Below are 13,299 nucleotides of genomic sequence, written 5' to 3' on the forward strand. Positions count from 1 at the left end.
ATTAATCTTCAGTCATTGCTTTGATCACGACAAACTGGTTTACGTGGTGTCCTAGATACGGGTTGTTGAGAAAGACTCTTTTTCTACCTGGATTCCTTTGCTCAAGCCACCTGCCATTTCTTTCCACCTCTATGTTATGCAACCCCCCCCCCCCATGTTCTTTCTCCCACCCCATCCCAGCTACCACTACCTGGGAGCACGTAGTTTCAAGAGCTTTGCCACTAAATGAGTCATCGCCTTAGGCCTCTTTTTTATCCTGTCAGCAAGTGCCTTTGTCTCATTCTCTTTTTTTCCTGATGTTTAATAGTTTATGTCCAATATGACTAACCTCGGTGAACTTGCATCAGGCAGAGGACACGATCTATTCAGAACAGTCATGATATAGAATTTTGTTCGTTTCTAAAATAAATCTCAACGACCCACTCAGTTTTGATTTTCATGCTAGTATTTGCCTTTCTCTGACTCCGCACTATTTTAAAGCCCATCAGGCGCTCTGGTAGCTTCTATTACAGAGTGTGACTAAGGGGCACCTCTGCATTGATACATACATACGGTCCCTGCAGCGTTCAGCTGGGGATCTGGAAAGTACCACACTAATATACGTCTCTAGCTAACCAGGGGCGGGTCGCAAGGAAAACTGGAGGCGGTGGTCTGATCCCCCAGGGTCAGAGCTATCTCTCTAGGGGCAGGCCCCACCCTCTGCGCCCCACCCGGCCAGGCTCCGCCCCCTCACTCCAAGCCCCGCCCCTCAGAGTCTCGCCGCGCTTGCGCCACCTGCCGCTCGCTCCTGTGGTCCGCGCGACGCCGCGACCGACCGGCGCCTCCGCTTCCAGCCAAGATGGCGGAGAGCGGCGAGGCTCTGGGCACGGTCCCGGAGCACGAGCGGATCCTGCAGGAGATCGAAAGCACAGACACCGCCTGCGTAGGGCCCACCCTCCGGTAAAGCTTTCGTCCGCCCAGGCTTTCGGGTCGCCCTGGTCAGGGACTCCTTAGGAGCAGGGCGGGGCGTCTGCTGCCGGGTGCGCGCGCGCGTCGGCCCGACAGGTGGTGCGCGCGGGGGCGGGCGCTCGTGGGCTGCGGGACCCGGAGGGCCCGGGCACCTGTCACCGCGCCGCCTGTGGGTGTGGCTGCTGGGGTGTCTGTGACCCGGGGAGCCGCCCCAGCTTGGGGCCTTGAGGCGCCGAGGCCCTGACCCCGAGCGCTGTGTCGGCGGCGAGGCTGTCGGCTCTGCTGGGGACGAAGGTCACCTGCCGGCCGCCGGCGTGACTGGCCCGGGTGCCAACCTGCGCTCTGAAGGAAACCCAGGCGCCCTGACTACTCCGGGCGTGGGAGAACTGAAATCGAGCGGGAGATGCCAGCATCTTCCTCCCCGGTTGCAGCACCCTTCTCCTCGGGCGAGACGCGAGCGTGGGCTGCAGGGGAGGAGCCGATGGCTAGGGTTCACGCTGGGGTGACGATGTTCTTGGGACAGGAAGCTTTTACTTATTGACAAGCAAATATTTGGTTAATTTTGCATTAAATTTTCTGTTTGTTTTAAAATGGGTCCTATGCCATTCTCTTTAGGAATAGTACCAGGTAATGAATATTCCCTACCAGACGGGATGCTTGCTGTCCCAATAGAATGTTAGCTGGTACCGATACAGAAGCATTAACACTGGGCTATAAACTCTCCAAGAATTAAAGTTAGGATGAATGAACTTGTTCATTTAGGGAATTTGAGACGGATTGTGCCTTTTCAGTAGGCTTTCTTCAGGACATACTTCCTGGAAATAGAACTCTGTTTTCTCGACGTTAAGTGTCGATAAAACGAAGTCAGTTTGAGTTGCAAATTCACTTTACCCCAATGAGCCAGTTCATCTGGTGTATTTTCTTTCCCGTAGACCTGCCACTATGACAGCAAAAATCATTTATCCCCCTTGGCCTTGTTTCCATGTTTGTAGAGTGGAAGGAGTGTTGAGATGCCCAGAAAGCCAGAACATGAGAGACCGTGCCTGGTTGTTCTCTGCTGTGTCACTACCTCCAAGCTTTTATTATACAAAGTTCTGCCATGCTATGGGAAGGCCTCATCAGTACCTTTTCTTTATTTATTTATATGAATTCTTTCATCAAACTTTACATATAGTAAAATATGAATCAGACTCCAAAAAAAGTTGGTGATATCTAGATTCTACTGAAGGACCTCTTTAGTCTCATAGAGGGACAGCCATTCCTTAACATGTTCATGAAGCAATTGATTTGTGATTCAGTACTGCTTTTATTTGCCACGGATCAGAAAATTTCCTTTTGGTTTTGGTAGTTGCCCAGCCGATGAAGGTGGAATGGACAGTGAGTCCTTACATTGTTGTATTACTCCTGGTCTTCAGGAGGCTGAATGGCTCAGACACCAGAGGAACCAAGGAATGACTCAGACACCAGAACTGGCCATCACCCCATAACAGAGGCTGTAAAAGTCAGCAGCTTTAAAAAAATTTTTGAGACTGTATCACTATATTGTGCTGGCTATCCTAGGACTCATGGTGTAGACCAGGCTGGCCTTGAACGCATAAAGATCTGTCTCTTGTGTGTTGACATTAAAGGTTTGTGCCACCATTCCTGGTCAAGTTTTAAATTATATTTTTGTCTAAGTCAGATTAGGAGATTTTTGTTGTTGTTGCTGATTTGAGACGAAATGACTGGGTAGCTTGAGTGTGTATTGAGCTTGTAAATAGACCAGGCCAGTCCTGAATTTGTAGGATGTTTTGCCTATTTCCCAACTGCTGGGGTTATAGGCTTGCACCACCCAAACAATGGTTTTAACTCAAAACAAATGAAACACTAGTGTCCAGTTCTCTTCTTTCCCACGTTTACCCACGTAGGATGGTTGGGGGAGATACTCAAACACCTTGACGTACACTAGAGAGTAATCTCGTGACGGCAAGGGCCTACCGTATGGCTTTACTGGACGTCAGTGTTGCTTCAGATTTTCTCTTATTTAAGAACTGGATTATAGAAAGGCTTGTGATTCCTGCTGTAGCCTCCCTCAGTTCTTTCTACCTCACCGATATGTGTATACCTCATCTAGTGATCTGAGGAGGATCTAACAGGATGAGACAGCAGAGAAAACCTGAGTTCTCCCTCTCTTTTGAAGTTATTTTAATTTTATTTTATGTGAATGAGTGTTTTTCCTGCGTGCACTAAATGTGAGCCTGGTGCTGAGTGTGTCGAGTCTCCTGGAGCTGGAGTTACAGACAGTTGTGAGTCATTGTGTGGGTTCTGGGAATTGAACCTAGGAAAAGCAGCCAGTGCTCTTAACAACAGAGCTTTCTCTCCAGCCCCTGAATTCCTTCTTCTTGTGCTGGGGCATGGATCTTCTGTCTTTGGATACAGGAGCTTCTGGAATCCTTCTGTACTCTTGGACTCATAGGCATCCCTGGGGTTCCCAGGCCTGATTTCCCCAGAATTGTGTTCTTGGTTCTGGTTCTCCAACTTACACAGAGCCTGTCATGGTGGTTCTTACTTTTCAGAATAAATGATCCAATTCTATAAAAAGTTCTTTTTCTATTTCATTTCATTTCATCTCCCTCCCTCTCTTTCTTTCCCTTTGATGAGGGTGTCTCACTGTGTTACTGAGGATGGTCTCCAACTTCTTGGGCTCAAGTAATTATTCTCTTCCTGTCTTCTGAATGCTGGAATTACAGTGTGTGTTAGCATGCCCTGACATGGCTTGAATTCTTTAAAACTTAAGTGTAACTTATTATTATGCTTCTGTGTGTATATGATGTGCCCCCATGTGTGAACATGTGTATGTGTGTGTGTGAATGTGTGTGTGTGTTTGTTTGGCGTGCATGGGCACATGCCATGGTGTGCATGTGAAACTCACAGAGCTTTATTTGGATTCCTGTTAGGTTTGTGCAGCAAGTACTTTTACATACTGAGCCATCTTGTTGCTCCTCATTTTAATTTTTAATGCAGTAATATTGTCAGCTGTAATCCATATAAGCAAAAGCTTTGTGGACTTTTCTGTAAGTTTTTAGAGTGTGAACGAGAACAAAAAAAATTGAGAATTCTTTTTATTTTCTCTCCCTCATACTTACTATGCAGCCCAGACCAGCCCGGAACTCACTACAGTCCTCTTCCATTAGCTTTCTGAATGTTGAGATTACAAAGATTGGCCATCAACTCTGGAAAAAACACGTTAAAAACACACAAAAGCACAGTTGTATTCTCTGTCACTATTTTTCTAGTATGCTTTTAAACTACTGGTTATAATTTCAACTTTTGCCCAATGAATATGTTTCATATGAAAACTACTGGGGCAATGCTACAGTCGGGCAGTAGAGCTGATGAGCACATGGGCTCCTGTAGCTACAAACATCCTTCACACTCTTCACAAAGCGGAGACATGAACACTTGCATGAGCTGTCCTAGACAGAAATAAAGCCTCTGCAGGACATAGGAAAAGGAGACGAAAATATATAATTTAGTTGTGTTTGGTAGTCAGTCTTCTAGGATTCTGTTGTACTTAACAACCAGATGATTGAATGATTATTAATTAAATATCTAGCTTTTAAAGTTACTTGAAGATCTTGGCAATTATTTTTAGATATATTAAAAAGAAATGACTCATTTATTTGAGCATAAACTTGCCTTTTTCATCATCTTAATACTGTTAGAGTAATGCTAACTTATTTGGTCAGCAAGTAAATTGATAGGAAGATCTTAGTTGAATAAAATGATCAAAAATAAGAAATAGCCAATTTTATAAATAAATTGTCAAACTAGGGTTGTTTGCCAAAGTTCTACTGTCATGTAAGATTGAGCATTTAGGCATTTTTGAGTTAATTTCGGGTAGGAAAAATTTTTGATTTTTTTTTTACAACCAGTACATTTAATGTAGTTAAAGTCCAATTTTCTTATTTTCTTGGAATTTCAAATAGTCCAGTAAGTGACTTACTTTTTTTTTTTTTTTTTTTTTTGAGATAGTTGTAGTCAGGCTAGTTCTGAACTTCTATGGTGCCTGCTATGTAAGTCTTCTGAGTGCTGGGGTTAAAGGTGTTGACTGGTGAGCGTGGCTTTCCACTTGTTTTAACACTTGCTTATATCAGTAAGCAAGCTGCTAGAACAGTGCTCCTTAGGTCCGGGACTTTATAAATTATCAGTGCCCTCTAAGATAAACCATTTTACAGACACAGTGAGAGGTAAAACCTATCTGATGATAAACTTGTTTCAGTAACTTCATTCAAGAGACACGAGAGAAATAGAGAGAAGAACTTATTGGTCCAGGGGTTGAAGAGATGGCTTAGCAAAGTGCTTGTCGGATAAGCATGGGGACTTGAGTTTAGATTACGAAATTGTTCAACTCCAGGTTCAGGAGAGATAAAGTCTCAGAAACTAAGGTGGAGAACAGTTAAGGAAGACACATGATGTTGATCTCCAGAATCCACACAAGTGTACACACACACACACACACACACACACACATACACACACACACCAGTGTATACATTATCCCCCCCCCCCATATACATCATATATAATATACATGGAGCAAACAGAGTACTGATTCAGACAGACATCAGACCTGGGCCCTTGGTGGATATAAAATCTTTAACCAAATTCTTGAAAAGTATCTGTTCCTTCTCAGAAATGGCATGATTGCTTTTTCCTTTTATTAGGCAGCCCATTCTCTTTACCCCTTCCCCCCGTTTCTCCTGACTCCCAACATGCTGAGAAACCGACTTTCAAGTCTATTTCCTGTGTCTCCCATTCTTGATCAAGAATAAAATCTCTTTTGCTTCTCAGTTGGTGCTTGGTCTTGTTACTGGTTCTATAATTCTGAGAGGAAAAAGGACCCAATTTGGTTAAAAGCAAGCAAGTAAACAAACAAACAAAAACTCCATAGTAACACTTTCAAAATTTTCCAGAAACTTTTGTGTGTGACTATGTTTACAGTACCACACATGTATCCATTCCCTCCTGTGAAGCAGCCCCAAATCCAAGCTGAGAACAGGTGGTTACCCCCACAACACCGTGCCACCATTGCACCATAGGGACATTTATGGCAGGTTGGCATTGCAGTTTGTAGGGTTGTGGTAGAGACCATCAATGTTTTATATTCCCTAGCAGCCTGCATTGCACCTTCTGGCGTTATGAAACCCATCTGGCAGGGAGGAATCTTCCAATTCAGTTCCAGGTTGTAGTCTGTATAGTTTGTACCCAGGGTGTCTTAAGCAGCACAGTCTTATTGTCTAGGTCTGATGGGTACTCAAGAGGAATGGGAATAGCCTGTGTTGTTTTAGGGTCTTCTGGGGCCTCCCTGACCATATATAGACACCCCATCTCTAGTACTGGGGTTTTCTCTGATAAACAGTGGATTCTAGGAACAGTGCTATCTAGCCATACAGACTTCTTTCTTAAACTGTTTTTATTCATTTTTAAAAATTGGCTTAGATATGGCTTTTCATGTATCCTTCAGTTCACCTAACCCTCTTTCCCTGTTCCCTCTTCTCCCCTGTCTCTCAACCCCCATTCATAATTGAACCCGTCCACCCTCAGTGTTCCCTCTCTTTTCAAACCATCTATGTTCTACTGGCTGCTCTCCCTTTGACCCCCCCCCCAGCACACAGTGGGGCCTTTCTAGTTTTTTTTTAAAATTTTTTAATTTTTGGTTTGTACAAGCACTTCAAGTTAAATGCATACTAAAGATTCAAAGCTAGGATCCACTTATCAGAGACTGTGGGTTTGTTCTCTTGGTCTGGGTCACCTTACTTAGTAAAACTTCCTGCTGGGAACTTCACTACAGTGGCTGAGCTAAATTGACATGGCCCCAAGGTGCATCCTAAGTGTGCTCACAGACAGCGCTCCCCTCATCCTTCATCAGAGAAGCTTCTCTCAGGAGTGACTGCTGGTGAATGATGAGTGCTCACGACGCTTAGAATGATGGATAGTTTCGTGCTCGGCCCTGAATGGGGCACATGTACTGTCCATTCTAAAGCTCAGGAAACATTGTGGGGGATGGAGTGGAAAGACTGTCAGAGCCTGAAGTTGGGGAGAAGAGTTGGGAGATGCTGCCTCGAGGGCATGATACAGCTGATGCAAGCACGATCTTACAGCAGCTGTGGTTGGACCTGCACGAGGCTGGGCACATCAACAGCCAGTCATGGATGGGGACGGGATAGTGGCACTCTGACCTATCCCTGCTGTACTGTTAGCTACTGATAGATTCTGGGAGAAGGACAGTCAGTACCTTCAGTATGTGCCAGATGGGGAGCCCACCAGGCTTCAGTGGATAGTTCCAAACCTGTGGCCACAGAGACCGTACTGGGTGAAGTCAGAGGGTCACAGAACAAAACAAAGAGGCATAGCTGTGGGAAAGGGACCTAAAAGAGGAGCGGGAATAACAGTGTTAAGACTAACTAAGGTGGGGGTTTCTATTGCTGTGAAGAGACACCATGCCCGTGGCAGCTCTTATAAAGGAAAACATTTAATTGGGTGTCTTACAGTTTCAGAGGTTTAGTCCATTATCGTCATGGTGGAACATGGTAGCATGTAGACAGACATGTGCTGGAGAGGTAGCTGAGAGTTCTGTATCTTGCACAGGCAACAGGAAGTGATCTGAGACTGTTGGCATGGTTTGAGCATATATAAGACCTCAAAGCTCACTCCCATAGTGACACACTTCCTCCAACAAGACCACACCTACTCCAACAGGGCCACACCTCCTAATAGTGCACTCTCTTTGGGGGCCATTTTCTTTCAACCTGCCACAAACAGAGAAATAAGAATTATATATATGTGTGTGTGTGTGTTTCTGTATGTATATATAAACTTGTCAAAGAAAAAAAATTACTAAATATTAAAAAGAAATCATAAACAAAACTAAACTAGCCAAAGTCAAGAAAACTTATTACATTAGTTGGGAACATTTTTTGTTGTTGTTGTTTGCTTATGGTTAATTTTTTCCCTATGTATTTTTTTTATTAAAATACAAACAATTTTTTCCCCTTTTTGCTTCTGGATTTTGTCATAGTATAAAAGTCTATCCTCTTGTAAGGAACTTCACCCCTGTTTTCTTTTGATACTTATATGATTTTATTTTTACTTTTACATTTGATTCTTGTAGCATATTCCTGAGATATGGTATAAGGATTTTATCCCTTTTTATATGTAATCCAGATAGCTTAATATTAATTATTTAAAAAGTAGATTTTCTTTTCCACATTGACTCTTAAGTGTTGTCGATATCAAGTACTGAATTTTTGTAGCTGCATTCAGTGGGACCAACTGTGGTTTCTCTGTTCTGTTAATGTTTTATGTCTGGTCCCATCCTGTAACAGACCCTTTAATTATGGAGCCTTGTTTGTTGTTTGTTCAATCTGATTGGGCTATCTCTACCTTGTTACTCATTTTTTCTTTTAAAGGGGTTTCCTGGTACTTCTAGTTTATTCTTCAAGTGAACTTTGTAATTAACTTGTCTAACTCTTAAAAAAAACTTGAAAGTGCCAGGTAGTGGTGGTGCACACCTTTTATCCCAGCATTTTGAAGGCAGAGGCAGATGGATCTCTTGTGAGTTTGAGGGTCCACAAGAGCTAGTTCCAAAACAGTTACCAAAGCTACAGAGAAACCCTGTCTCCAATCCCCTTCCAAAGGGGGAAAAAAAACCCCAAAATCTTGAAGGTGTTTTATTACAGTTTAGTTTATAGATTAGTTAGGGAGAACATACATCTTGGTAACTTTAAGACTGCCTAGCCAAGAACATAATACTATTTGAAAGTATTCCATTAATAAATTTTAGAACTCTTAAGATTAGGTGGATAATTGTAGTCTTGTACCTTTTAGAGACATTTTGATCAATGACAGATTTCATAGATGATGGTGGTCCCATAAGATTGTAGTGGAGTTGGAAAATTTCTGTTAGTTATGTGATAGTTGTGGTGACGTCATAGCACATGTCATAACAAGGGTATCAATGTCATATTTGTGGTGCGCCTGTGGCAAAGAGACCTGCTATGCTGCCGCCCATATAAAAGTAAAGCTTGTACAATTGTATGCTTTTTGTTTTGTTTTGTTTTTTCAAGACAGGGTTTTTCTGTGTAACAGCCAATCTAGACTGTCCTGAACCTTGCTCTGTAGACTTGGCTGGCCTCCATCTCACAGAAATCTGCCTGCCTCGGTCTCCTAAGTGTTGATATTAAAGGTGTGAGCCACCACACCCGGCCAACTGTATACTTTTTAAGAGGCTGTTTAGTGGTTTATTGTTTATACTTTTGACAATTATTTTATTTTTAAAAAAATATTTTTTATTTATGTGTATGTGTATGCCTCAGTTTAATGTACCACATGAATGCAAGTGCTTGTCGGCCCTAGGCCAGAAGAGGGCGTTGGATCCCCAGGAACGGGAGTTACTAGGCTATTGTGAGGAACTGAAGCTGGGTCCTCTGGATGAGCCATAAACACTCCTAACCCCTGAGCCATATCTCTGGCCCCCAAATCACCATTTTAGATTCTGCTTTTTTCTGTGTAAAGTTAGCTGTAAGACAGCTTTAGGTCCTGAAGGCCTCGTTGCCTTGTTGTGTAGGAGATCACAGCTCTGTGCACATTATTGCCCCCTAAGAGCTTCCAGTGGGACAAGATCTATATAGCTAGAGGTAATAGGCTGTGACACCTGGTTTTGTGTAAATACAGCCTGCAGTGTTCACTCAATGTCTAACAGTGCATTTCTTAGAACATAGCCTGTGAATTGGGGATGTAACCCAATGATAGAGTATTTGTTTAATATGCATTGAGGCCCTGAGTTTGGTCCCTAGTACCACCAGAAAAGAAAACAAACAAGGGAGGGAGAGAGGGTTGGAAAGGGCAAGAGGGAGGGATAGAGGGATAGAGAGATGAAGAACCTAGTCCCATCATTAAGTAGCATTATGACTGGATTTGATTTTTTTTCTTATTTTAATTGCGTCTTATGTTTTGTAATTGGTCTTATACACATACAAATACTCACACATTACTGTGGTTTAGCTTCTTTGTTGAAGGCTTTATTCTTAGGCTGGTTCTTTTGGAAAGTGGTGTTCTTTAGGAGGTGGGGTGTGTTAGGGTTCTCTCCAGGAACAGAACTTACAAAATGAATCTATATGTAGAAAGAAAGGGATTTTTTGCAGTGGCTTACGGGCTGTGCTCCAGCTGGTCCAACAGTGCTGGTCTGCCAGTGGGAGATGCAAGAATCCAGTATTTAGTAGCTAGTCTGCATTATACTCTGGATCCTAAAGAAGTAGGCTCTAATGCCAGTGAAGTAATGGACTTGCTAGGGAGAATAAGTGTGAAAAGAGAGAGCAAGCAAGCTTCTTTCTTCCAGCAGGCTGTCAGCAGGAGGTGTGGCCCGAATTAAAGGTGGATGGATCTTCCCACCTCAAAGATCTGGTTTAGAAGTGATTCTTCCCACTTCAAATGATTAACAAAGAATCCCTCACAGGTGTGCCCAGGCACTTGGGTTTTTGTTAATTCCAGATGTAGTTGTGTTCACAACCAAGAATAGCCATCATAGGGCTGTAGTGAGCGGTTCTTGGGTCACTGGGGACATGCCCTCGGAGGGTGCTGGGGGTCTTCAGCCTCTTCTCTTTGCTTCTGGCTGATGCGGAGAGCAGTTGTGCTCTGCCGTGTTTCCTGCCAGTGTGCTGCTTTGCCACAGCCCAAAACAGTGACCTCCTTTATTCCGTGACCAGAATAAACCTTTTTGTAGGTAACTATTTCTGATAGTTCTTTATAGTGACACCCAAGTAACACACACACACACATGCGTGCACACACGCACACAATTTTTTATAGTGACACCTGAGTAACACACGTACACACACACTCCCTCTACAAATACTGGTGGTCTTTCTCGCTACCCATTGCCTTGTGCAAGCTCGGCAAATGCTCTGTCAGTGAGCTACACCCTTAACCCCGGATGCCAACTTTTTGACTATTACCTTAAAGTTTTATCATTTGCAGTTAAATTGTTAAGTTTTCCCCATTAATTCTATTGGGTTTTGTATTAGTTTTTTTCTATTCCTGTGATAAAATATGACCAAAAGCAATTTAAGGAAGAAAGGCTTTATTTTAGCTTATGGTTCCAGAGGGATAGAGTCCTCATGGCAGGGAAGGCATGGATTGGCTGTGAGAGCAGGAAGCTGGGTGATCATGCTTTACCCACTCATAGGAAACAAAGACAGAGAATAGGAAGTAGTACAAGGCTGTAGCCCCCAGACCCGCCCCCCCCCCATGTACTTCCTCCAGCAAGGCTGCTCCTCCCTGAACAACACCATCAACGGGGATCAAATATTCAAATGCAGAAGTCAATGGAGGATATTTCTTATTTAAACCACCACAGGCTTTGGGGTGTGTGTGTATGTATGTTGGTTTTGTGTTGCTATAACCAACACACACACACACACACATTATTGAAAACAACTAACGGGAAGATTGATTTTAGCTTATGGTTTTGGGGATTTTAGGGCATTATGGCAAGGAAGGCAAGGCAGAGCTGCTCAGTTCACTACAGCAGGAGTGTGTAAAGGCTCCTCCCATCCTGCAGGACCAGAAAGTGAGGTGGGAAGCAGATATCCCCTAGAAGGCCAATTAGGCCCTACCCCTATAAAATTGCTGTTGTTTACTATTGTTGTTGGCATGGGAGGTGGGTGCATGTGCCGTGGCATGTGTGAAGAGGTCAGAGGACAACTGGTGGTTGGTCTCTCCTACCTTTATGTGGGCTTCAGGGATGGAATCCAGACTGTCAGGCTTGTGCAGCAAGTACCTTACTCACAGAGCCATCTCACCAGCCATCTAGGGAATACTGCTCAAAACGTTGGCCTGTTGGGGACATTTCAGATTCAACCCATAATAAATAATGCATTTAGAAAAACTTTTACTTTTTTCTTCTCATTTCTTAAGACTTAAGTTCTTTTTTTTTTCTTTTCTGACTTAATAGTGTAATGCACAAGTTGAACACAGTACAGGGTGAGTATTTCTAATCTGAAAAATCTGTCTCCAAAATGCCCCCAAGTCAGAGACTTTTTGAGCACCAACATAATGCCACAAGGGGGAAATCCCACACCATGGTTTGTTTTATGTTCAGTTACCAAAAATAGTGTGCCAAATTATGGTTCGGCTCTGTGTAGGCGGTGTAAAGAAGTCTAAATGCATTTCATGTCTCCTTCCCTAAGCTGCGTTGTCTGCGTATGTGCAAGCTTCTCAAACTCTGAAGGACCCAGATAGCAGATGCCTTTGGTCCTGAGCGCTTTGGGTTGGAGCCTCCTTACATGCAGTGTCAGCACCTCTTTTGTCCCCTGAGCCCGAGGAAAGCTGCTAGTGGCCCTCCCCAGGGCAGCTCTGGCTTTGGGACTAGGGGAATGTTTAACAAAAAGACTAACTTTGGTTCTGTGCTTTTCTGCACCTTTGGGAATAGTCGTCTGATTTTTGTCTTGCTTCAACAGTGGCTGCATTGATGGTGGATTTCCCATTAAGGAAACATTCCTGCCATTGCAGAATAAATAGCTGCTCGACGGTGGCGGTCTGCACTCCCTGTGCCTGGGAATTGTTGTGTTGTGTGCTTTTCAGAGTGTTTTGTCTTTGTAAGGTGAGGTTGGTCTGCTTGCTTTCTTGGGACTGTCTTACAGGCAATGCAGTGTCTGTTTCATAAAACAAAACTGAAGCTCTCCTTCAGTTTCTGTGCTTTGCATAAACATTAACTAACCCTCACTTCCACAGGTCGAGCAAGACCTTGAAAGGATCAAGCTCGGGTCTGATTCTTTCATGAAGCCATTTTTTCCTTCTTTCTGTTTCTTTGCAGCAATCAATCTGAGACTTTCTGTTCCTAAGTGGTCAATTAGTTATATTTTATTACATTATCCATCTATTCAAGTTTATCAAATACTTCAGAGTTAAATATAATTTTATGTTTTAATAATTTGTTTTGTTTTGATGGTATTTCGTCAGCTCTAGTTTTGGGTAGTTGTAACTTCAATCACTGACACTTCCTCATACACACACATACACACAAACACATACACACTCAGGGTAATGGCTTGCTTGCCATTGATTTATGTGTGTGCATTTTGCATGTTTGTATGTATGTGTGCATGTGCATATGGAGGTCAGAGGACAACGTTGGCTCTTGTTCTTCAGGCTCTGTACCTTTTTCCTGTGACTTGTCAATTAGGCTGACGTGGGTGGCCAGCTAGCCCCAGGGATGCACCTGTCCTGCCTTCTGCCCCTAGATTACAAGAGTGCACCCACATGCCGGCTTTTTAAACGTGGCTTCTGAGGAGCAAACTCAGGTCACAGTGT

The 13,299-nt window shown here is 43.5% G+C and overlaps 1 protein-coding gene across 1 annotated transcript in view; it reads left to right on the forward strand.

The window, feature by feature from the left end:
• Nucleotides 1-781: 781 nt before the first annotated feature.
• The window catches only part of Exoc6 (exocyst complex component 6), a 139,374-nt gene continuing 126,856 nt past the window's right edge, over nucleotides 782-13,299 (forward strand). Inside the window, exon 1 of the mRNA XM_050158041.1 lies at nucleotides 782-939. Coding sequence (XP_050013998.1) covers nucleotides 839-939 — 101 coding nt within the window. The 5' untranslated portion in view covers nucleotides 782-838. The remainder of the gene's footprint in view (nucleotides 940-13,299) is intronic.

The sequence above is a fragment of the Alexandromys fortis genome, unplaced genomic scaffold (genome assembly GCF_014885135.2).
Source record: "Alexandromys fortis isolate MF-2015 unplaced genomic scaffold, M_Fortis_MF-2015_v1.1 scaffold_10, whole genome shotgun sequence".
Lineage (NCBI taxonomy): Eukaryota > Metazoa > Chordata > Mammalia > Rodentia > Cricetidae > Alexandromys > Alexandromys fortis.